Raw genomic sequence first — 26,807 nt, 5'->3', positions numbered from 1 at the left:
TATTTAAACTGAACACTTAACAAAATAACAAAGAGAATGAATGAAAACGAAACAGTCCTGTCAGGTGCAGAAACACAAAACAGAAAACAACTACCCACAAAGCATGGGTGGGGAAAAGCTACCTAAGTATGGTTCTCAACCAGAGACAGCTGCCTCTGATTGAGAACCACACCCGGCCAAACACACAGAAATAGAAATCATAGAAAAAGGAACATAGAATGCCCACCCAAATCACACCCTGACCAAACCAAAATAGAGACATAAAAAGCTCTCTACGGTCAGGGCGTGACATTAGGGGGTTTTCTCTGCTGTTAAACATAGTGGCGGGTCATTTTTTACCCTTAAGACAACACAAGAGTTAAGCAAACCAGACAGCACCATTTTCTAGTATTTTTTTTTCAATTTACAGATAGCCAGGGGCACACTCCAACACTCAGACATCATTTACAAATGAAGCATGTGTTTAGTGAGTTCGCCAGATCAGAGGCAGTTCTCTTAATAAGTCCGTGAATTTGACCATTTTCCTGTCCTGCTAAGCGTGCAAAATGTAACAAATACTTTTGCGTGTCAGGGAAAATGTATGAAGTAAAAAGTGCATTATTTTCTTTAGGAATGAAGTGAAGTAAAAGTAAAAGTTGTCCAAAATATAAATAGTAAAGTAAAGTACAGATACCAGCAAAAACAACGAAAGTATTTAAAGTATTTTTACTTAAGTACTTTACACCACTGGATTTTGAAATGCTGAATGTACTGTCTCCCCTGATTGTACCACACACAAAATAGCGTGATCATGCAATTATTTATTTAGGACTTTTACTGTGAGTGTTGAGACCTCTGAAGCACTTTAATGTTGAGGACATCTCCCTAGTCAACAACTCCTATTGGATTCCAATAAAAGAACAACTATTGGAACCAGTCCAAATGGACCCCTATAGGATTCTATAGGAATCAAATCCTATTCTATAGGAATCAAATCCTATTCTATAGGAATCAAATCCTATTCTATAGGAATCAAATCCTATTCTATAGGAATCAAATCCTATAGGATAGGTTCTACATTTTTCTATTGGAATCCTATAGGATTTTTTGTTTTGACTAGGGAGTTGTCCTCAATAATCAAGCGCTAGAGCGTTAGAGGTTTCAACACCCACAGTAAAAGTCTTACAGAAATAATGATATGTACCACACCCTTTTGTGTGTGGTGCAATCAAGGGATATACATTCAGAATTACAAAATGTACAGGTATACAAATCAAATGCATTAGTCAGACGAATTGTATTGATTATGCATATTTTAGCACCTCAAATGACAATACAGTTACAGCACTGCAATGACAACGGTCACATCCAATACTAATCACACCTTGTTTGCTTGGGCTATAGGCTCTTTTCATAGCTGTGGCCTATTGAACAATACATAATGATAGAAATAAGGTGCAATATATTGGCCACAAATAGCAGTCAAATACAACATGCATGAAATCACATTTGACTTGACAGACAACAGCAACATTGCAACTCTACCATTTAAATGCACCCTGCGACTTTATAGGCATATAAAGAAAAAACAATTCGGACAGTATTGTATTGTCTGAATACAGTATATCTTTTTCTGTAGCCTGCAGTAGGCTACTATGGGGGGAAAAAAGAAATCTGAGCATGAGTATGTTGTTCTGTATAAAAATAACAGATTGCATACACCAGATCTCTCTCTTTCTGCCTGTCTCTCTCCCACCTACCACAAGTGTCTCCACCTCCTCTTTCTTCCCCACTCTCCCACTCTGTCGGTAATCGGTTCGGTAATATTCCCACTGCCTGGAGTGAACTACCAACAAGGGCTCCGACTGTCAACGGAGGATGTCTGTGGCGCAGCGCAGAGAAATGATTTAAACCTATTCAAGATACATGTAGCAACTGTAAAAGAGTTGTTGTCGCATCAGTGTAAAGAGCTCATCAGTTTGTTTGTTATTAGCAATTGGAACAGATATAACATTTACACAAATTGCCATACAACATCACCGTGCGCTGACGGACAATTACGCGCAGAAGTTGCGTTGCGTAATCATGATAATCATCGCGGATGGCTGTGTTTCATGTTCTTGGATTATGCGTACAAGCTTGTAATGATACCTGGTCATCGCCTTTCCTTCGTCTACAGTGGAGAAGAAAAGTAACAAAGGGACGCACATGATGAGAAGCGCGGGGTTGTTGCTTGGCTACTTTTTGGTGAAAGTTCTTGTATGCGACGCGGAGGGGGAGCCAGGGCAGAAGCTGGACGGCTTTATTATGGTACCAACGGGTACCAACGAGTCAAAATTGAACAGAGAGAATAGTGTTTCGGAGAGTCCGCATACAGAGGACAGGTGCCGGGGTTATTACGATGTGATGGGCCAGTGGGATCCGCCGTTTGTGTGCCAGACGGGCAGTTACCTGTACTGCTGCGGGACCTGTGGCTTCAGATTCTGCTGTGAGTTTACAAGCTCGCGGCTGGACCAGACKACCTGCAAAAACTATGACACCCCGCCGTGGATGATGACAGGCAGACCCCCGCCTAAGAAAAAAGACCCCACTCACGACCCCACAAAGGATAAGACAAACTTAATTGTGTATATAATATGTGGAGTTGTTGCCATAATGGCCCTCGTTGGGATTTTCACAAAACTTGGACTTGAAAAGGCGCACCGTCCACACAGAGAAAACATGTCAAGGTGTGTGAACAGTAAACAACATCAGCAGTCCCTGTGCGCAATGCAGTAACAACTTTGGATAGCCTAAATAAATGCAGGAATTTAACTTGTATTTGGGTGTCAGAAGTTTCCTTAAAATATTTCGATGCATTAAAGATGCTGTTTTGTTAAAATAGGTGATAACCCACTGGACACAGACGTCAGTTCAATTTCTAGTTTCGATTTACATTTGGTTGAAATCAACAACAAAAATCAACAAAACATTTCGGGTTAAAAGTTGGGTGAAATAAATACGAAGTTTCCTTACCTTGATGACCTTTTTCAAATCCAGTCATTTTTCCCACATCACATAGATTTGTTGGTTGAAATCAAATCAAATTGTATTGGTCACATACACATGGAAACAACATTGATTCATGATCCAATCAGTTTTTGCCTAGTGGGAAGTGTTAAAATATAGAATAAATATACATGCTCAGTCAGTTCTACTGACCACAATTTGTTTGGCAATCATAGGCAATACCTATGCAGCCTACTATATTTTATTTGTGAGTGACTGTGAATACCTGTCCAATTGCGTTGATGTCTTGAGCCATGCTCACTATGTCCTGGTAAAACCAGATGTGCTGGAGATAGTAGTGTGTGATGAGCCATGCTCACCATGTCCTGGTAAAACCAGATGTGCTGGAGATAGTAGTGTGTGATGAGCCATGCTCACTATGTCCTAGTAAAACCAGATGTGCTGGAGGTAGTAGTGTGTGATGAGCCATGCTCACTATGTCCTAGTAAAACCAGATGTGCTGGAGGTAGTAGTGTGTGATGAGCCATGCTCACGTATGTCCTAGTAAAACCAGATGAGCTGTAGGTAGTAGTGTGTGATGAGCCATGCTCACTATGTCCTGGTAAAACCAGATGTGCTGGAGGTAGTAGTGTGTGATGAGCCATGCTCTCATCTCCCTTGATGTCATCTACCAACATGGTGCCATTAAAAGCCACTTTTTTACTCCATTACACCTGCAATTGTTTTTAATTATCTCACTGCCCTAGATTTCATCATTTTAATTAGATTCGTTGTTCTTTTTGGGGGGAAGCGAACTTAAGGTTCACTTCCCCCAAAAACTGGTTGATTCAATGTTGTTTCCATGTCATTTCAACAAAAAGATTCAATGTGATGACTTTAATTTCACGTTGAACTTATGTTAGTTGACAACTCAACCAAAAGTAAATCAAAACTAGACGTTTAACTGACGTCTGTGCTCAGTGGGCTGCCTTTGTCTCAACATGCCTTGTGATCCCTATTGTGATTTGTCATAATTCTCAACTAAATTATCAATGCACAAAGGAAGGTGATCCCACTAACCCAATATAGCATAAATGGTACCGTGCATATCAATGAAAACCCTTTGAGCATATGCTAATTGGTCATTGGTAGTTCATCTACAAGCATGAGAGTAATTGATTTGATTTAATCTACATTATTCAGACATTAAGACCTGTAAGGATTCCCGATAAATGTCAGATAAATATCGAGGTTTACAGCGTTTGAGCTACTGTAAATTTGCTCGATTTCATAGCCATTTTGATTTCCATGTCATGCTTTATTATTGAGTGAACCAGCTGATTGAGGTGTTTGTGTTTTTTGTCAGGGCTCTAGCCCAGGTGATGCGCCAGCCTGGTCCAGGAGAACACTCAGAAGACATTGGAGTGCATGGACAGCACTATGACAATATGCAAGCCAACAGGGTACCTGCTAACAGTCTCCGTAAGTAGGCCTCTTCCATCCAATGTCTCATTTCATAGAGAATAGCCACTACAACAATAGTTTGATACACATTGGAAAGTACAACCAATGGTAAGATGCATAGTCTATTATGTGAAGGTCTGCAATGCATTGGGTATGGTCATGATTGAGATACAGAGATGGTATAAACAGGATGCCATCTGCAGAATCCTGAGGGTCTGACTGCTGTGATCAGACGAATCATGCACAATCTTTACCTCTGTACACACATACACACAATGTTTCAAAACAGCCACTAACAGTAAACCTTATCACGCAAGAGAACGTTGACATTTTCATTTTCATCAATTCTATGCTGGAGTCCTATTGAAGTGCCCAACAGTCTCCGATTGGTCTTTGTGGTTGTAGTGAGGCAGCTGTGAAATTCAAAAGGCTTATTCACCACCACCCTTTGCCTTCCTGGCTCGCCTGATTTAGCTGCTCCAGATAAGAGAGTTGTGAAAGAAGTCCATTTTGGAGAGTCCTGTGAGCTGCTGAAGCAATTACTCACAGCCTCAGTAATCATTTAACACACTGGGATAATTATCATCATCAACCGCCGCTGACTAATAGTAGTATAAGGCTTTCGCTGCTCTCCATCTCTTACAACTGGCTCTTTCTTTCTCATCCCTCTCTTTTTAGTCTCTCTCAAACAGGCAGGCACACATCTACACAGACCAGCAAGAATTCACTCATTCACTCACTCTCTCACTCACTCGCTCACTCACACTCATGAATGATGCAGGATGTATTATTTTATTATGCATTGCATGTCTCAGGCTGCTTGTTGCAATCACACAGGCTAGGCTTTAGTCACTAATGGCAATGGACAGACTTTCCCCCATTTGCTTGTTTGGAAGTGATTGTAATGCATGCTGTCTGTTGTTGGAGAGAAGTAAAATGACATGTTTACTTATGGTAGTGCATTTTTCCTGCTGAAAAGGAGTGTCAATGTTTGACATGAAAAACAAGCTGTTTGTTTGTGTGTGACAGACAAATTCAACTTGGAGAGAATGATAATGGGAATACTAGATTTATGTTGACGGCATAAGCAAATGGCAACAGTGTGTTTTTTTTGTTTTTGTCAAAAACTGAAGTGGATGAGGCAGCTCTGGGTCAAGAGCCTCCACTTTGATTCTTGAGTGTAGCTGAGTGTAGCTTCCACCGATAATTGAAGCTTGTAGCTTGTATTCGCGTGAAGAGCTGGCATTTTTCTCCCATCCCTTGGGTAGGAATTACCAAAGGGATTGGAGACCCAGTTCTGCAATCAGGTGGGCTGCATGGACACACATTGGCATTGTCTCTCCTCACAGTATTGGGAAGGATCCATACGTTTTCACACAATAGCACTGTGGATTGGAGAGTGTAGATGAGTGGAGAGGTGGGTTCAGGGTAATCTCTTCCTTTGTCAATGGCCCTCCCACCTCCTCCAAGCACAACACTATCTCTCTTAGTCCGTCACATCAAGTTGAAGCAACAAGGACTTCTTCAATCTCCACTGTGTCCGCTCACAAAAGGGATGTGTAATTTAGTGTGACATAGCTTTTCAGGTGTACTTAGAAGGCCAGGGATTGGGTGAAAGCAGTGTGTGATTCCACTAGAATTCAACACACTGTTTTTTATTGGTTTGGTATAATGTGGGCATTATAGAATCAGAAGGAGCAGTTTGTCACTATTAAGGTGTGTGCTCTATTGTAATAGAGGTAGTGTTGTTTAGTTATGCTAACTGGAACCCTTATTCAATAAAGTGGGATGACAGCACAGGTTTCTTTGAGCAGGTATTCACACTCATTCCCACACTGACTGTTCTCTTGTAAAAAGTCTCACAGGCAGAGCAGTGTCTTGCTGTTTCATGAGAAGATGTGACGGGTTGTTGTATCAGTGTGAACAGCCTCACCCAGTGAGCTCCCTGTTGAAGATGTGGAGAGGCGCAGGGAGGTGTGTGAGGGGAGACACCCAGGAGTTGTGCTGCTAAAGAGCTGACCCCATCTCCATGCAGGCTGAGGGGTAATAACCCAGAGAGTGGGGTGTGTAACTGTGCTGGGAGCAGGGCCATTCCATAGAGCACTGGGACTAAAACAACCTTTACATTACTGAGGTTCTCCAGTCTGAAATGCCATTAAAGTGCTTAAAGCCGCAAGTGCTGAGACTGACTGGCAGGCACATACTCTCAGTCAGCAACACAGTGTGTGATTGTTTGGAGTTAGGTAACCCACTGGGTACAGCTTAGTAGACAGACATCAAGTCAGGAAATTGACAGGGCTTTTTATGGTAGCATGGTACCTCAGCCAGAATAGTAAGAAACCTCAGCCACGAGACTAGAGAGCATAATCAGGGTTGCTATAGTGGTGTAAAAAAAAGAAAAGACACAATCAGAACAAGGGAAATAGTTTAATTCAAATTGATTTTCAAATTTGCCTAATACAGCATCAATAGAATGGAAATGGAATGAAACCCTTTGGGCTGAGGCGCCTGAAGAGTGTTGTTCTGGTGAATGAATCTCATTATCACACATGTAAAGCAAGCACACTACGCTAGCAGAAGCTCTCACTTAGACAGGTTATTCCACTGGATGTGAATTATGCAGGGTATCTAATCTAGTGAGGCTGATGTCCATGTATGACACCCCATGGCATACATTGACTGCCAAAGAGGACTGTCTGTGTGTGAACTGTGTCTTGTGAGAGAGTAGCGCTCTGAAGCGGTGGCAGCACAAGTAATTAGGTTAATGTGTTTGAGTAACATCTCCTCCTGGGTTTTCAATCTGATGTTATATTACACTGAACACTTGCTGCATTGACGATTCAATTGAAAGAGACTCATTAGCATGGTGAAAGGCTTACTTGTGTCAATATCAAGGTATCTATTAAAAATAATATGTTTTTTCTTGACGTTTTTATCTGCATATTGTGCTTTTTTGTAATTGTACAATATGATTTTAAGCAACCAACTCAGCAAAAACAGGTTGATTCAACGTTGTTTCCAAGTCACTTCAACCCCAAAACTCAAATGTGATGACATTGAATCAACGTGGAAAACTGATTGGATTTGCAAAAAGTCATCAACGTAAGGGAATTTAGTATTTTTTTCACTTAACTTTTAACCTAAATCCAATGACAGGATGACATTTTTGGTTTATTTCATGTTGAATTCAAGTTAGTCGATAACTCAACCAAATGTAAATCAAAATTAGACGTCGCACTGATGTCTGTGCCCAGTGGGAAAGCTTTCTCCCATTGTTATGGCCGTAGACTTCAAGTACATTCAAGTAATGAGGCCTTTGTTTCAAAGACCAATTTTGAAATGTTCATTAACCCTTGTCAGACCTTTAATTGATTATGAAAGAACTGTGTTATGATTAGACCACGGCTATGAATTTTTTTCGAAGGGCTTTGACATTCACAATACAAAGTCCTCTCTTTTATACAAGAAGAGTCCGTGGTTTCCAGTGCTTCAGATCATGCATGCCATACAGTGCCTTCAGAAAGTATTCATGGCCCTTGACATATTCCACATTTTGTTGTGTTACAGCCTAAATTCAAAATGGATTAAATATATTTTTTCTTACCCATCTACATACAATACCCCATAATGACAAACTGAAAACATGTTTTTAGACATTTTTGCAAATGTACAATATTTGCACATGATTCTTTTTTAAATTCTACAAGCTCTGTTGAGTTGGTTGTTGAACATGGCTAGACAGCAATCTTCAAGTCTTGCCATAGATTTTCAAGCCGATTAAAGTCAAAACTGTAACTAGGCCACTCAGGAACATTCAATGTCATATTGGTAAGTAACTCCAGTGTATATTTGGCCTTGTGTTTTAGGTTATTGTCCTGCTCAAAGGTGAATTTGTCTCCCAGTGTCTTTTGGAAAGCAGACTGAACCAGGTATTCCTCTAGGACTTTGCCTGTGCTTAGTTCTATTCGATTTATTTATTTTTATCCCAAAAAACTCCCTTGTCTTTACCGATTACAAGCATACTCATAACATAATGCAGCCTCCACCACGCTTGAAAATATGAAGAGTGTTACTCAGTGATGTGTTGGATTTGCCCTAAGCATAACGCTTTGTATTCAGGACATAAAGTACATTTCATAGTGAAATCCCTGAGCGGTTTCTTTCCTCTTCGTCAACTGAGTTAGGAAGGACACCTGTATCTTTGTAGTGACTGGGTGTATTGATACACCATACAAAGTGTAATTAATATATCAAATAAAATATAAATGTAATCCATTTTAAATTCAGGCTGTAACACAACAACATGTGGAAAAAGTCAAGGGGTGTGAACGCTTTCTGAAGGCACTGTATATGGCTCAGATGGTTTCCATTCGGATTCCCTTATGTCACATGATGGAACTAATACATATGGTGCCAATATGCATGACATCTCCATGGAAACGAAGGTATGACGACCAAGTGGCCTGTCCATGGATTTTTGCTGTTGTAGATAAAATAGATAGGAGCAGAAAAAAGTGATTGTTGTTGAATTACACTAATTTAAGAGGCAGAATACATTATATCTGACTTTGAATTAATTTCCCCACAGTGGCAAAAGGACCTGATTATACACTTGCAGTTTGCTGTTACACTGTCAACTCCTATAGGATTGTGCATGCCTGTATCCATGGCAATCTCACACAATATTGCTGACACTGATTTCTTTCTGCCCCTTTCAACTTCAGACTGAGCTGATAAAAAAAGACTAATCTAGGGAAATTCCCCTGAGGAAAACTATACATAAAGACATTTGAGGCACCCTTAAATATCGTAATAATCATGCTTTGAGGGAAATACTAATAATGAATGAACACTCCTAATAGGCAGCTTAGTTTTTTGTTTTCAACACATCAACTGTAGAATAAGCATTTTCTTTGGTTAATGCTTCCACTTTCTCCTCTTCATATCGAAGCCCACCAAAGTAGAGTACGGAAATGTGTGGACAAGGTAGTATCTTTCAGGAAACGGCTGCCTGGTTGTCACAGGCATATAGTACCCTGAACATCAAGGCATGCCTACGAGATGAGTTTTCTCCTACAGCTGAAATTATTATTATTCACTTTAATGAATTCAGGCGTTCTTGGTGCTGCCACGACAGGCGAATAATTAATCATTCTTTAAACAGAGACCCCTTTTTTTCTTCCGTGCCCCCTCCTGGAATAATGATCCGTTCATTACCAGCCAGCCGACATGTTGACAGGTAGGTGGAAATCAGGGGCTCAGGAGCAGCTAGCGATGGGATGGGAGCTTCAGCACTGTGGCCTATGGCTGCCTCACTGATGGGTCATAGTATAGCTATTAGTAAGCTACATTTAAACCTACAGCAAAATGTAATCCGAAAAAGATGAACATGAATCCCTCCCTGTACAGTACATTAAAACAACGCACCATGTTCAACAATGTATTTTAAAAGTAAGCTGTAGGTATATCATATACAAGACTGCCGATCAGACCCCAAAACCCAATACCCTCATGTATGACCAATGACAAGGATTTATTTTACGACTGCCTAATGGCATTTTTGAGTAGTTCAATAACATGGGGGTTACTGCAGATACCTTAGACTTCTGAACATCCTCACACTATTCAGGATACTCTGCCTCCATGCTGGCTGGTGATTGGGAAATTACACAGAGGGCCTGTTGGGGGTTCTAACACATCTAATGTAATGTAATATTAATGTCCACTGAGAATGGTCACAGCTTCAAAGGGGTCTTTCTTCACTTACTCTTTAAAGAGGTTTCTTTGGTCATCTTTTCTTTGTTGGCTACTGTTGGCAAGCCCCTCTTAAGTGGTAAGTGTTTAAGTTTACTCCCAGCTAAATGATGAATATCTACATTTATAAACAGATTTCAATGTAGATGAAGCACAGCCCATGTTAGATCATGAGCATTATTAGTGCATCCTTGGCATCACACTATCCACGATCTACAATAACATAGGAAACACATCCCTCTGAAAAATATATTGCTGTTTTTGACCATACAATGCTTGTCATAGTGTTTGTGAAAATTACTGTTCTTCCATTACTCTTTTGTAATTATTACTAGGTCAGCAAAGACAGAGGTAGTTCATGTCAACAGACGACCAGACCTTTCTTGTAACAAATGGATGCTTTGGTGGGAAAAAATTGTCATTGTCAGAATAGAAACCCAAACAATCACAACCATGCATCTTACAACCTCAAAACCACCAGACTTTATTAGTCCAGGAGACCATGAGTTCAGGAGCAGCACTTTGAGTTCAGGAGCAGCACTTTGAGTTCAGGAGCAGCACTTTGAGTTCAGGAGCAGCACTTTGAGTTCAGGAGCAGCACTTTGAGTTAAGGAGCAGCACTTTGAGTTCAGGAGCAGCACTTTGAGTTCAGGAGCAGCACCTTAAGTTCAGGAGCAGCACCTTGAGTTCAGGAGCAGCACTTTGAGTTCAGGAGCAGCACTTTGAGTTCAGGAGCAGCACTTTGAGTTCAGGAGCAGCACCTTGAGTTCAGGAGCAGCACCTTGAGTCCAGGAGCAGCACCTTGAGTCCAGGAGCAGCATAGTAATACCCAGTCAACGTTCAGTCATTGTAGTACACTAGCATTAAATCTCTACTGGGTCTGGTAGTTCTCTCTTTGTAGATAATGCCTCAGTTGTACAACAACATACCTCCCATGTTATTTACATTTTCATGCCAGGTTTGCATCTGGTTGCAACAAAATGGGTTGTGCTCTGTGTTCGACCACAGGGAAATCTATCACCGCCACTGTCGTTTTGATGTATTTGAGGACACCAAGGTGTGGCTTTCATATACACACGCACGCACGCACGCACGCACGCACGCACGCACGCACGCACGCACGCACGCACGCACGCACGCACACACACACACACACACACACACACACACACACACACACACACACACACACACACACACACACACACACACCTGTCTCTTATACACATCTAGATGTGTATAAGAGACAGCACACACACACACACACACACACACACACACACACACAGACTATATTGTTACGAGATAAACAAAGACACAAGGATCTAATTTTGTCAACTGGAGATGAGAGGTAAATAATTGCACCGGCAGGAACAGCAGCACTAGCTATGTGACTGAGCCCTCTTCAGTTGGTTGGTAAGAGTTCAGCAAATTAATCCACTTGTTCGGCTGCAGTAGTATGTGAGATTCAAGAAAACAGGGCAGCACAGATGGATTTGTAACATTAGATCAACTAGCTACAATGGACAGATATTACAATAGATCAACAAAGCCTGTTAGCATACAACGTGTCCTTTCTCCCAATCAACAGAAAAAGCCTTCAGAAACACATGACAAAATCCTGTACCCTGTATACAGAATATAGTCTGCTATATCCCTGAGATTATAGCCTTGAGAATACATTGTCGGGAGACAACGCTTTGTGCTTCCTTCCCATATGTGTTGAGGACTGCTGTTGTTTTGACTGCACAACAGCTCCACTAAAATGGTTATTTTCTCCCTGGCGTTTTGCTTCTGTCTCGTTGACTCACTTCTGGGCAGGGGGTAGAGTGGTGTGTCTATAGGGCACAGTCCTGCGCCTGTTCCCCTCCTCGTCCCCTAGCCATGTCTGGCACTGTCAAGTGTACCCATGCCAGGGCTGCCTCCCTAGGATGGATACTGCCTCTATGGCAGGGGTTGTGGGTGCCTGGTTGGCACTGAGTGAAATGGTCCAGAGGGAGTTCTCACACGTGTCAGCCGTCACAGATGACACAATCCTCTCAGACAGACAGGGCTTTGTTCTAGTTCCCTCTCCTCTCCTCTAGTTGCCTCTCCTCTGGGTGGGTGGCTGGCTGGCGGCTAGGCTACACTCCACTTCTGTCCTGTGTGCTGCTGGGGCCATCTTGGCCACACGCACTGTCCTATCCCTCTCCTCCAGGCCTGCCTGTGTGAGCAAGGGGCACCTGTGGCCACTTGGCCTCTTTTCTCTCTAGGCAGCCAGCCGAAGAGAAGAAAGTTCCCTTGCTGCCAACACACACGGCCGGGCGGTCTGGCAGGCCCTTTCCCCACAAGACAGTGTCACAGGAAACTGTATTTAAATGGGTTACTACTACCTACAATGATGAATGGAAAACGGTTACACATAATCACCTTTATTTCCAGTTACATGCCTGTTTTTTAACAGGGCACTTTGTATCTCCTCTTCCTTTTTATATCTGCCTTGTTGAATGGTACTAGACAAAAGAATGCTGTGATCATTTTGAGACACTTTAGTTAAGCTTCCGCCTAAGGGCCAAACCTTTAAAAGTACTGGTGCTGCATACTAATACTGTAGTTCTATATCTTTGTTGGTACCTGACATGAATGATAACACCTTGTCAAGCTCGCAGGCTGAGAAGAGAAGCTTGATACAACAAGGTTGAAAAGTGAGATGAGGGTTTACTCCCACTAATGGAATACAAATTATGTTCTCTCTTGTATAAACGAAATGATTTAATGTACCATAAGTAGCACATGACAATATGCAAGCACTTGGATGAGCAGATAGTGATTAGCTTTTGCATTGCTGTGGGCATATTATTTATTTTGTAGAAGTCACGTTTGTGTCTGTACTATAGACGAATGAAACGCACACTTCCATGCACGGACACCTTTGACCCAACTGATGGCATGGAGAGTACCATTATCACAAATAGTGCACACAAACCCACCATCATGCATGGTTTTAAGTAGTTCACCCAGACCACAGCACACACATCTTAATGCACAAAATAGTGAATATGTTTTATCTATATTTAATGTACCTTTTGCAAATCGTTATTCTGTGCTTGTATTTTTACCTAACTGTTTACTGAATTATCCATTCATAAAGCACATACAATGGTGTCACTGTAATGAATAGGTTTGACAAAATAACTGTGTTGTCCATCCAATATACTCTTAGCATAGGGGAACGTCAATTTCATTCAGTAATACAAAAAGACAAAGCTTATACATTAGATTTACATAGCATATGAATTCATTAAATGTTAATTTCATGCAGGCTTTTTGTGAGCGCAGCAGAGCCTGTTCTCCCTCAGCAGATAAATAATGGGAGTATGAACTGTTGCTCATGTGGGTGTTGCCAACTGGTTAATGTATGAACTATGGAGACAGGCCATTATAAGTTGGAGTTTCCATTACTTAGTTGGCGTAGTCAAACTTGCCTCTGGAGAGAAACCTGTTCACCTAGTTTGCCAATCGAGCCAATAAACATCAACATTTACAAAGTGAAGTGTCGCCCTCAATAACACTCCGAGTCTGGAAGCGTAGGCTACATTTCAGAGGTGAGCTGATGAATGCGTATGAATTTAAGGTAATGGAAGCAGGTAGAGCACAGAGAAGGAGTGAACAATGCTCTGAGAGAGGAGAAGAGAGGAGGCGTTATTGATTCTTCTGCTGCTTTTATCTCACAGTGAGCTCTACCTGTCAGATTGGATTACACAGACAATGGCTTTCCTCAGTCTGCAGGAATTCAGATACTGTTTTTATGCCATCATCTGCACCCAGATCGGTTATATTCCCCCCCCCCTGCATATGCCTATTTTATGTAAATTACAACTGAGGAAATTCAACCTATAAAATGACCTGTCAAGTCATGATTTACCCGGTGAGTCAAAGGTTTTTTTCATCAATCTTCAAGGCCTGACTATTAATCTCTCAGCTTGTCCAACCTTTATGAGTATAAAGAAGAAAAGCCAGGGGCTGGACACACGTTTACATGGAATATAGACTCCTTCCATCAGGGCAAATAAAAGTGACTGACTGACTTTCTTCTTGCGCACTGTCTAATACCTGTCTCTTATACACATCTAGATGTGTATAAGAGACAGGTCTAATACCCTGTAAATCCGTCTAGCAGAAGTAGGTTTCTGCGAGAGGCTCAGTGTTAAATGTCACACTGACTATTCTAGACAAATTAGTTTGTGAAAATCAACATCAAATACTGACAAACTGTGCAAAGTATTGAAATCACATTCCTTGCAGTAGGTATATTGGAAGTATGCATATATTAGGTTATTTTCTGTACATGCTTATTGAATCTGAAATATTTCAATGCAACAAAGCAATGCCAAATCATCTGATGAAACTACAAGCGTGCATCAAATATTATGAAGTATTGCCAATAAATTATACAGTACATGTTATTGGAGGTCTTAGGACTAATCCTTCTGCAGACTTTCACTCCCCAATTGGAAATAACCTGTGAATGAGAGTGCCCTTCCCATTGTACCATCCATCCCTTTGGGGCATCCAGCTCCCAAAATACACTCTTGCATTTTTTATGAGTTCTTGGAAGGTATCTGTGTCTGTAGTGTTGATTCACTTACTCCTGCAACAACCTTTGAGTCTTTAACCTTACAAAAGTTTTCACAAATGGACCACTTTTAACCAGTGGTAGACAGATGGAAAGTGAATTGAAGTGGGACTCCAGTAATTTAGAAGAAACGGTGTGTTAAGAGGACAAATGTCTGGCAGATGAAATGGGATTTTATCCATTGTACACAGACAATGGAGGGACGGATGTATTACTCCTTAAATTAGCAGCTCAATGCCAAAGTAACAGCTTGTACTTCAGATTTCCAGAGGTGAGGTAATTTCAGAGAACAATGATTCTTGAAAACCACTCATTGTTTTCACCTAGTCACAGAGCTATTAGCAGGTGTAGTGAAAGAGTTGTAAAGCTTCCCTGTATATGTCTTTTAATGAGACAACACGGATCATTTCATGGCCCTTTACAAAGTAATTAGCACAGCACGGAAACATCTATTTGACCGGTGGGAAATTAGCTTCTAATTAGCCTATTTCACTATTATTATATTTTTTATTATCATGGAGAGGCTGCACCATGGCATAGTGGACTCTAAAAGTTGATACTTGTTAAAAAAAGTTAGAATGTTAAACTTGTACCATCTTTTATTTTTCAGTGGCAGAGGAGAGTACAGTAGTCCTTTTGAAGTGGTGCTGACAGTTGTTTCATGTTTGGTTCACGCCTCCTGTCCCTGACCTTATTCTCCCACTGCCCTCCTCCCACTTTTTAGCTCTTGCTACACTATCCTCTTTCATATTAATTGGACTCGCTAAGGAAAATAAACACCTTCCCTATTCTTCATTCAAAAGCATTTTCTCCTCTCTTTAAAGTATATTGTAGTTCTGTGCAATGGTCTCTTCCTCTTTAAACCCTCGTCTTTTTCCACAGAAAACACTGGAACGTTTCAACAATCATCATTCATTCATGCTGGGGTCCCTCCAGACCTCTGTTGAATGCTCTCCTCCCCTGTTGTTCCTGAACCGTCTCCTGTTGGAGCGTATCTATTGGGACCACTGTGCAGCAGGGGGAATATGTTTCCAGGAGGCAGTGCAGTGTTTCATAAGAATTTCCAAAGTTTCTGATTATCATAGTCAGTAGCCCTCAGGGAACCTTTAGGTACAAATCTGGTGGGCAAGTTGCTAGGGTAGTTTCTATGAACTTTTCCCGTTCTTCATATTTATTCCCCTGTGGATAAGCATGAAATAAACATAGAGGATCAACTTCATAATTCATTTTTATGAAAACAAAAGTTGATTTTGAACAGCAATTTTTTTGCAGTTCATGCTGTTTTTTTCTGGGGATACGCTGATTTCATGCCGTCCATTCCTACATTTTGGTTCTGAACTTCTGAAAGATCAGGCAACTTTTCTTATCATGAAACATATTTTTCTTTCATCTCCAACCAAAATGGATTAATGCACCTGCTGTTGGCTACAGCACTCTTGGCCCGGCTGTCAGACTAGTCAGACTAGACATCTTTGCTTACTTCGCTGCTGCCTTCAGCCTTTCGGACCTGTAGATCCAGCGATGATTGTGTTCATCATCTGGAGAAGAGAAACCTTCCAGTGGCTGCTGCTGAGTCATGAGCCAGGAAGCGTAACTAAAGCTGGCATATTCATTAAGTAACTGTCTGGGAAAAATAGACTAGAATCCAATCAAATCGCCTGCCAGCCGGGAAGACGAGGAGAACAAAAGCTCTGGTGACATTTCAGCGATAGCTGACATCTCTTCCCTGACGAATGGTCATTGCTACTAAGACCCGGTTTCAAATCAGAACATCTATTTCAGTCCACTTGGCATCAGTCTTTTTCCAGACAGAACCATTTTAGCCTAGATTTGATTTGATTTGATCCATTTCTTTCCCGGCTCATTGTCCACTGTCCAAAGCAGATGATAGTGTTCAGCTAAACGTGCAAATGCAAATGTATTTAGTACATTAGTTGTGGAGCTAATTAGAATGGAATATTGTGTACTAGTTGCAGCACTGACAAACAGGGTTCCACGTCCACTGACCTCCTTATCGACTAACTAACATGAGACCGAGCGAAAGAGGCTCTTTGCTTTTCACACTGTGGTGTGTGTGCCTGATTAGATGTTGCATGGCAACAATAAAATGAGGTATTATAATGCAACAGATCTTACAGATAAGACATTTTATTTGACTTAACCTGTATTTTATCATCACAATCATTACAAACATTGATGTTGACCACTCAGTGATCGTCATGTCTGTATTCTCCCCTCATACCATCAGCGCAGCAGAGAGATGTATGTGTACAGTAGCATACAGTTAAAACAAGATGTGAGTCCTATTATGCAAGCTGCTTGGTAAGATTTGGGGCATAAGTAATGGGGATTGTATGTCCTTTCACCTTTTATCCTCCCTTTGGCAATCTACTGAAGTGTAAACTTGCCAGAGAAATCTGCTCTCAGAACATGTTGACCTGTTGACTTGCAAAAGAGTCGTTAAGTTGTTAATTGGCCTCAGTGTGCCTCCGCAAATATGCCGTTAATCACAGCCAGTTATTATGTGTAACATACAAGTTGACAGCCTGTTTTGATCATCATGATTGGGGACGCAAAGGAGGATGGTCACACTGTAGATATGATTGAATTCTGGCCATAATTATTGTTAAGTACGATATAATGTGATACTATTATACAGCTTTTATCATAGGCACTACTGTATGTTGTTATTGTGGAACCTAGAGCATTGATACTAATTGAGTACTGCGCCTGCGCCTGAACACACTGTGCTTGAACTTGAGTTTGAACGAGAAAGTCGTGTCAACGCTATCTCTGTTTCAAGTATCATTTATTACTGTTTGTGTCGTAGTAAGAACACAACAGTTCTATATTCAAAAAGCATTCACACTGGAGTAAATGTTGCCAGGTCTTCTACTACTGAACGTTCACATCTGTGAGATGAGTAATGAACTGGCGGTTCTCACCTCCATTTTCTAAAGCAGACGTTTATAGTTCTTCATTTAATCTCAGTCTCAAAAAGGTACAGTCAAGGTAACTCCTTTTCATGTACTCTTTTTAATGAAGACTTGTTCACTAGAAATAATATCTGAATGACCTTTGTCTATTGACCAATCATAATAATAGTAAACAGTTACTTAATATTGCTTTTATATTACGCAGTTACTTATTGATGGTGCTGTGAAAATCAAAAAGATTGTAGACTTGAATGAATATCTAATGTAGAACAGGGCCCATAAGAAGTCAGATCATTATTTTCCATTTTTCTAACAGATGATATTTATAATTTGTAGTCGCCTTCAAATGAATCCAGACCTTCAAGCAGTTATATTTTACTTGTTGAATATGTGGTCATACATAGGAAGCTATTGTTACTAACAGCATTTCGTGCCATAGTTTCAATCTGCTGCTCAACAGATTGCTTGTACTTTGAAAACTCATTATTGTTCTCAACATGCCCAAGCAGCAGTTTATGGGCACTTACAATGTCTACTACAATGACTCTACTCTCTCAAGGTCCTGGTATTGTTCCTCACAGTGGGCTGTGGACATCAGTAATGGAATAGACTTATGTTTACATGTGCAACATGAATACAGATACAACAACAACATGGGCTGAATGGATGTACAGTATTACCTTGACCAATCAGTAACTGCTACAGCCAAACTGGCGGAATGCATTTTATYSAACTCTGCTATTACACACAATATCAATATTGAGCTATTAGTTAACTTTARMTTATTGATWTTRTACTGRAGATAGCTACTGTAGTATMGCTGGKGTTATTAAGGTGGCATTCACCGTCCRCCAAACTGKCACCTGGGRGTGGGTGCAGTCTGCTGTCTCCTGACCTCCTTTGGGTCCTGCGGGGCCAGTTGAAAATGATGCCCACAACATCTGGTTGCTCTGCCATGCCAGCAGGCAGGSGGCCAGTCAATTTGCCATGGTTCCATGCACTCCTCAATTAAGCAGATGTCTGCATGCTGGATGCTGGATTAGTACCATCTTATAAAGAGCAGTCATCACACTCTCTCTCTCTCCAGCTGAGTCCCCAGGGAGGGCCAACCAGCACGGGGTGCAATGTTACCAAAGATCTGAAACAATTACCTCTGTCCATTCTTATCCATCCGTCAAATTGATTTCTATCAGGCCTATTGAGAGACATATCAGCTGGGGGCTGAGCTACGCTGCTGTTGGTTTTGGCTGAGGCTTGTTTGGAGGAAACCAAAGAGATTCGATTGGAAGAGGATTAGCACAGTGAGCTGGCTAGAGGAGCCATCTAGCTCGGAGCGATGGACGGTTAATGATTTGTATCCCGGGGCTAACATGAAGAGACTATAACAATTGTGTTGGCAGGTCAATGAGATAGTGTAAGCTGCCTACGTGAGGTCTATCAGGTCTCGACTTCCACAGCTTTCCTGGGTGACACCAGCTCTTACATCTCACCACTGACAGGAAGGAAGAAACACTGATTTCAAAATACTGCTGATAGCCCTTTCATGCAGCCAAATTACCTAGTGGCCTCGTGGATAGAATGTTATTAATATTTTTCATAATTTCAAAATCTATAAACCTTTTTTATTTTTATATAAGTCACCGAAAATCCGGTGTTTCTATGTCAAATGGTCTTACGTGATGTATGTAAAGTGTAATATTGGGATGGAAACTCAAAATGTAGTACATTTCAACTATATCTGACATGGTACAGGTGTTTTATTTTTTTTTGCCCTGTGAGTGAGGTTTCAAAGTAGATATGTTTAAGACTACCAAGAAACACTGTGTGACCCTGGTTTTAGCCTACTGCAGTAAAAGGTAAAAAATATTGCCTCACTTAAATGGAAAAACAATACAACAGTGCACAATCGAATTTGCTAACTTGCAAATACATTGTAGCATTTATATGGACCCATAATCTCAATCACTCAGATGGAACATCAATATTTAATGACTTGTTTTACATTTTTCTGCCAGACTGACACCTCTCTCTCTGCCATCTTTCTCTTTCTCTCCCTKCAGAGGCTAACCAGATGAACAGTGTGGGTCCAGGATCATCACTAATGCCAGGCTTAGGGTCTCCTCCCCACCCTTACCCTTCCATGGGACAGATCACTAGCCCTTATGAGCAACAGCAACCTGGGAAAGAGCTCAATAAGTACGCCTCCCTCAAGGCTGTCGGTAAGAGACCCTTATTGCTCATTCTAAGATCTGCGGATATGGGGATACAGGAATAAGCGCTGAGCAGCTTCTCTGATTAACTTCATAATCAAAATAGCTAATCAGATTTCATCAGCTAATCAAAAGGGGTAATATATAATTTAATCATAATTTCAAATCTAACGAAATGCATATATTTCACAGTACAATATAAGTACCAGTCAAAAGTTTGGAGACACCTACTGATTTAAGGATTTTTCTTTATTTGTACTATTTTCTATATTATCAAAACTAGGAAGTAACACATTTTATATTTTATATTTGAGATTCTTCAAAGTAGTCACCATTTGCCTTGATGACAGCTTTTCACACTCTTGACATTCTCTCAACCAGCTTCATGAGGTAGTCACCTGGAATACATTTCAATTAACAGGTTTGCCTTGTTAAAAGTTCATTTGTGGAATTTCTTTCCTTCTAAATGACAGTCCATCATTACTTTTTAAGACATGAAGTTAAGTCAATCCGGAAAATTTCAAGAACTTTGAAAGTTTCTTCAAGTGCAGTCGCAAAAACCATCAAGCGGTATGATGAAACTGGCTCTCATGAGGACCGCCACAGGAAAGGAAGACCCAGAGTTACCTCTGCTGCAGAGCATAAGTTCATTAGACTTAACTGCACCTCAGATTGCAGCCCAAATAAATGCTTCACAGAGTTCAAGTAACAGACATGTCTCAACATCAACTGTTCAGAGGAGACTGCGTGAATCAGGCCTTCATGGTCGAATTGTTGCAAAGAAACCACTACTAAAGGACACCAATAAGAAGAAGAGACTTGCTTGGGCCAAGAAACACGAGCAATGGACATTAGACAAGTGGAAATCTGTCCTTTGGTCTGATGAGTCCAAAATGTGAGATTTTTGGTTCCAACCGCCATGTCTTTGTGAGACGCAGAGTAGGTGATGATCTCCGCCTGTGTGGTTCCCACCGTGAAGCATGGAGGAGGAGGTGTGATGGTGTGGGGTGCTTTGCTGGTGACACTGTCAGTGATTAATAAAAAATTCAAGGCACACTTAACCAGCATGGCTACCACAGGATTCGGCAGCGATACGCCATCCCATCTGGTTTGCGCTTAGTGGGACTATCATTAGTTTTTCAACAGGACAATGACCCAAAACAGACCTCCAGGCTGTGTAAGGGCTATTTGACCAAGGAGAGTGATGGAGTGCTGCATCAGATGACCTGGCCTCCACAATCACCCGACCTCAACCCAATTTATACGGTTTGGGATGACTTGGACCGCAGAGTGAAGGAAAAGCAGAGAGCAAGTGCTCAGCATATGTGGGAACTTCTTCAAGACGGTTGGAAAAGCATTCCTCATGAAGCTGGTTGAGAGAATGCCAAGAGTGTGCAAAGCTGTCATCAAGGCAAAGGGTGGTTACTTTGAAGAATCTAAAATCTACAATCTATTTTGATTTGTTTGACACTTTTCAAATCAAATCGAATTAATTTTATTTGTCACAAGTGAAATGCTTAAAAACAAACAAAATAGCACGGTTGGTTAAGAGCCAATCAAACGACAGCCATCCTCTCCGGCGCCATTCTTATTTTTTGGTTACTACATGATTCCATGTATGTTATTTCATAGTTTTGATGTCTTCACTATTATTCTACAATGTAGAAAATAGTAAAAATAAAGAAAAACCCTTGAATGAATAGGTGTGTCCAAACTTCTAACTGGTACTGCACATGCCATGCATACCTATAGCATGTGAGAAAGGGAAACCATTCCACTGAAATGGATGGGAATGGTATTATTTGTATTTATTTGGCCATCTGTTAAATTGAAGGCATCTCTTCTCATAAAAGAAGACGTGATGATTAGAATATCAGCCGAGATCGCAAATGAGCATACGCCTCTGAAGTGTCGAACTTCCATGTAATCACACTCAAATGACATGATTAAATGTGGGCTAATTAACACAATGGAGATCTCGAATGATGAGCAAAAACACCAAGCAGCTAGTGTAGATATGTTCTGCTGCCTGCTGTAATTATCAGTTAGCCTGGTCTCCGTCTCCATCCTAGCATGCTGTATGGTTACTTACTGAGAGACACTATGTTTATGTGACACTTTCCGTTTAAAGAAAAACCTCAAAGAAAGAGAGGCTCTCAACAAAAATATTTACACTGTGTAAACGGTTTATTTCAAATTAGACAGGATAACAGACGTAGAATTTAGCCTTTCAGAAAGGGAGGAAAATAGCCTAGCTTTTAGGAAAATGAATGTCATTGATTTGTCTTTCAAATTTCATGTCTCAAGGCTATCCATTGTTTTGCCTTTGTTGCTCTTAGGCGCCAATGATAAGCGTAAATAACATTTTCTATATCACCTATAGTTTTGCTGCTGCACATCATATATGAAGAACCCTGTGAAATGTTGGACAGTCACTGTTACAGTACCAAAATCAACTAGTGAAGGTCTACATTGAGAGTCAAATCTTATTGACCACAGAACTGATATTAGGATCATGAAACCATGTCTCTTCAGTTATCCTTCAACATTATATTGGAAAATCGATTTTTTTATAACATTTTGAGAGGGCAAGTATAATAAATTAAACATCACAGCTTGACCCACCCCCTGCACTAGGGGAAAGCATGATTTACTGCAACCTCACCTCTAAATTCCCTGAGTGCTAAATCCAAGGTTTGGGAAATGATCAACCAAAATCTTGCAATCAATTATTCTCTCCCGCTGTCCCCCCAGTGATTTTGTAAGGTCACAGAATTGGATTTCTCACAGACATTTACAATCTGAACTGGCTAACTTATAAAAGAGCGGGAGCCCCATCAGGGAGGTGTCTGAAGACATTTTGGATCTGCCTGCCGCTCTTCTGGCTGTAAACACTAGGCTAATTATTTCTCATGCCATTCTCCAAAAAGCTGTAATTATAATTGAGTTGAACATGACAATTCTGCAAGCAGCCTTCTCTTTGATGCATTCATTTAGGATACCAGTCTACATGAAGATCTCTGCAAGTTCAGTATTGTGTGTATGCCATAGACAGTGAATTAGATTGGGATTCTAATTTATGTATGGCTGTCATGTGCCAGGGGATATTGTTGATTTCCTCGTCATGTAGTTATGTCAGAGACTTTCCCTGTTATCTTTGCCTCTCCATTTGAAGCAAAATGCCATGGTGCTGAACTAATGCCTCTGAAATTTTGAAAAAGGGAATGATTACTTAGGCTCACAGGAAAGCAATGACTAAGCATGTTGACTTTATCTCTGAGTTTTTTCTTTTACACTGATTGATGCTCAAACAGTCATTCGTTTTCTCCATAGACCAATAAGAGAAACAGGCGAGTGAGCTAGCAGAGCTGATAAACGCTCTGATTAATAAACCAGAGAGACAGGCATCAGAAACCAGCTCTGCTTCTGATGGGGAATTAAAAGAAGTGATGGAGACATATTTGATAGTGTTTATCACCCTAATTTAACAGGGGTCTCTTTATGGATTCTGCCCGATTCAACTAAAGGAACGTCAAAGCCCCTCACCATAAATGGGGCTGGATGAGATGGCAGCTGTCAGAGTTGCAGAGGCACAATCCCACAGAGGATGATGTGGCGGCAGGCATGTGGAACATTCACCAGATTCTCTCTGTGACATCATAGACAATCAGATGAAACTTATCTGACTGCTGCTAATCTAGTGAAGAGGCGTCAAGCTGCAGACGGATCATTAGGGGATATAAAGACTGTGGTGAAACGTACACTACCGTTCAAAAGTTTGGGGTCACTTAGAAATGTCCTTGTTCTTGAAAGAAAAGCACATAATTGGTCATTAGGAAACCCTTTTGCAATTATGTTAGCACAGCTGAAAACTGTTGTCCTGATTAAATAAGCAATAAAACTGGCCTTCTTTAGACTAGTTGAGTATATCTGTGAGTTCGATTACAGGCTCAAAATGGCAGCATCATTAAATAGTACCCGCAAAACACCAGTCTCAACGTCAACAGTGAAGAGGCGACTCCGAGATGCTGGCCTTCTAGGCAGAGTAGCAAAGAAAAAGCCATATCTCAGACTGGCTGAAAATAAAAGATTAAGATGGGCAAAAGAACATAGACACTGCACAGAGGAACTCTGCCTAGAAGGCCAGGATCCCGGAGTCACCTCTTCACTGTTGACGTTGAAACTGGTGTTTTGCGGGTACTATTTAATGAAGCTACCAGTTGAGGATTTGTAAGGCGTCTGTTTCTCAAACTATACACTCGAATGTACTTGTCCTCTTGCTCAGTTGTGCACCGGGGCCTCCCACTCCTCTTTCTATTCTGGTTAGGGCCAGTGTGCTCTGTTCTGTGAAGGGAGTAGTACACAGCGTTGTACGAGATCTTCAGTTTCTTGGCAATTTCTCGCATGGAATAGCCTTCATTTCTTAGAACAAGAATAGACTGGCGAGTTTCAGAAGAAAGTTCTTTGTTTCTGGCCATTTTGAGCCTGTAATCGAACCCACAAATGCTGATGCTCCAGATACTCACCTAGTCTAAATAAGGCCAGTTTTATTGCTTCTTTAATCATAATTGCAAAAGGGTTTCCTGATGATCAATTCGCCTTTTAAAATGATAAACTTGGATTAGCTAACACAACGTGCCATTGGAACACAGGAGTGATGGTTGCTGATAATGGGCCTCGGTATACCTATGTAGATATTCCATAAAAAATCTGCCGTTTCCAGCTACAATAGTCATTTACAACATTAGCAATGTCTACACTGTATTTCTGATCTATTTGATGTTATTTTAATGGACAGAAAATGTGCTTTTCTTTCAAAAACAAGGACATTTCTAAGTGACCCCAAACTTTTGAACGGTAGTGTATCTAATGAGAGCTGTCCGGTGACTAGGGGATAGGAGGGAGAACAGAGGGATGAGTGCCAGTGGAGACACTTATTTAACTGTTTGGGTTGAGTCTATATGAACCAATGTGGTTCTCTCCCTCCTCTCTGATTCTCTGATGTGTATTAAGCTGTGGGCCATTGATGTGTACGCTATGAAAGCATTTTGTTCAGAGGGAGCTCTGCACTGCTAGAGTCTCACTGCTAGAGTCTCACTCTAATATGGCGGTGTCCGATCCAGAACATTGAGGCTGAGGCCGTCTGCCTCTCCCTCCGCCCACCAGGGTATCATAACAGATTAAAGGTCACCGGCAGGACATTTAATTAGAAAGTCTGAAATGTCACACAGGGAAATGACTAACGCTGTAGAGTATGGCGTTGCTCCACAATTAGTGAGGGGATCATGTTTTCAGAACAGGTCTGCACCAGATTGGACATGTCAAATGACACCATGTAACAATGTCAGTGGCTTTTATGGGCAAATGATGTCCGATAGTTAAAGGATATATTGAACACATAGCATAAAATATACTATAGAAATCAAGTAAACATTCCAGAATGCTCAGGGACATATTCATTTGCATATTACAATACAACTGTGCACACAGCCAGCTTAGAAAAGAGCAAACTCCCCAACCAGTCTGGAGGGGGTTGTTTACTATTAGCTAAAGCCTGCATGTTTCCAGATGATAATGGCATTGTTGGGAAAATCATTTACATTTATATTCAAATGGCATGATGATATACAGGACATATCAACAACATTCAACACGGCTCAGGCAAAATGTATTATTCACCTCGGTATCCTTTAAAAAACCTTTAGCTACCATTTTCTCAACTGTTCCTCACCCCACATGACAATATGTAATCTACCCCAGTTTAGGATTATTATGGCATGTACATAAATATAGATTTGGAAACAGTCCAAAATCCTCAAATACTTCAATATCTCAACTAATCTGTAACGATAGTCTATATCGTCCTCCTCCTCGGACGAGGGGAGGCGAGAAGGATCGGACCAATATGCAGAGTGGTTGGTTTCCATGGTAATTTAATAACACGAAAACAAATATGCGATACAAAATAACAAAATGAAACTACCGTGACAGTCCCGTGTGGCGAAACACTAACAAGGAACAAACACCCACAAAACACACGTGAAACCCCGGCTGCCTAAGTATGATTCTCAATCAGGGACAACGATTGACAGCTGCCTCTGATTGAGAATCATACCAGGCCGAACACACAAAACCCCAACATAGAAAACAACACATAGACAACCCACCCAACTCACGCCCTGACCATACTAAATAAATACAAAACAAGGGAAAACAGGTCAGGAACGTGACATAATCTAAATAAATCTCACCAAAGCAAAGACCTGAACATTTGCTATTGTCTGTGCATGACATTAACAAAATGGCTGTCATTCCAATATTTTTTCATTTATGTTTTTTTGCTCTTGTGTATGTGTGTACGTCTGTTTCCAGCGGAGAAGGTTAATGACAACTTCTACACCAACCGGCGGCACATGGCAGAGATGGCAGCCAAGGGCAGTCTCCCTATGCACCCGATGCATCGCATAGAGCAGGAGCCCAGCAACCCCTACAGCCCTCCCTTACAGCCTTCCCTAAAGCAGAACGGACACAAGTCCAAAAGCACCAAGGGCCACAGCAGCCACAGCAGCAGCTCCCATACCCTGGCCTATGGCTCCAACACAATCGCCAACCCGGGGATGCAGAAGAACTGGGACGGCTCAGAGACGGTGGGCCGCCGGCAGAGCCACGGCACTAAGAAACACTGCACCATAGAGCAGGTGAACGAGATGCACAGCACCTCGCGCAGCCAGCACTACATGCCCCCGCAGCCCTACTTTGTCAGCAACAGCAAGACAGAAGTGACTGTCTGATCTGAGAGCCCACTCCACCACCATAACCACTATAACCCCAGCTGCGAGAGAGAGAGAGAGAGAGAGAGAG

The 26,807-nt window shown here is 41.2% G+C and overlaps 1 protein-coding gene across 1 annotated transcript; it reads left to right on the top strand.

Moving 5' to 3' along the window:
• Positions 1–1,803: 1,803 nt before the first annotated feature.
• On the top strand, positions 1,804–26,807 carry LOC111981723 (protein shisa-9B-like). The gene is made up of 4 exons (XM_024013125.1): positions 1,804–2,708; positions 4,334–4,449; positions 19,797–19,955; positions 26,319–26,807. Exons 1-4 carry the CDS (start codon positions 2,188–2,190, stop codon positions 26,735–26,737), a joined length of 1,215 nt encoding a protein of 404 aa, XP_023868893.1. The 5' UTR covers positions 1,804–2,187; the 3' UTR covers positions 26,738–26,807.

Source organism: Salvelinus sp. IW2-2015, linkage group LG20 (genome assembly GCF_002910315.2).
Source record: "Salvelinus sp. IW2-2015 linkage group LG20, ASM291031v2, whole genome shotgun sequence".
NCBI lineage: Eukaryota > Metazoa > Chordata > Actinopteri > Salmoniformes > Salmonidae > Salvelinus > Salvelinus sp. IW2-2015.
Note: the sequence above shows the minus strand (reverse complement) of the source record. Positions and strands in the feature narration are given on the sequence as shown.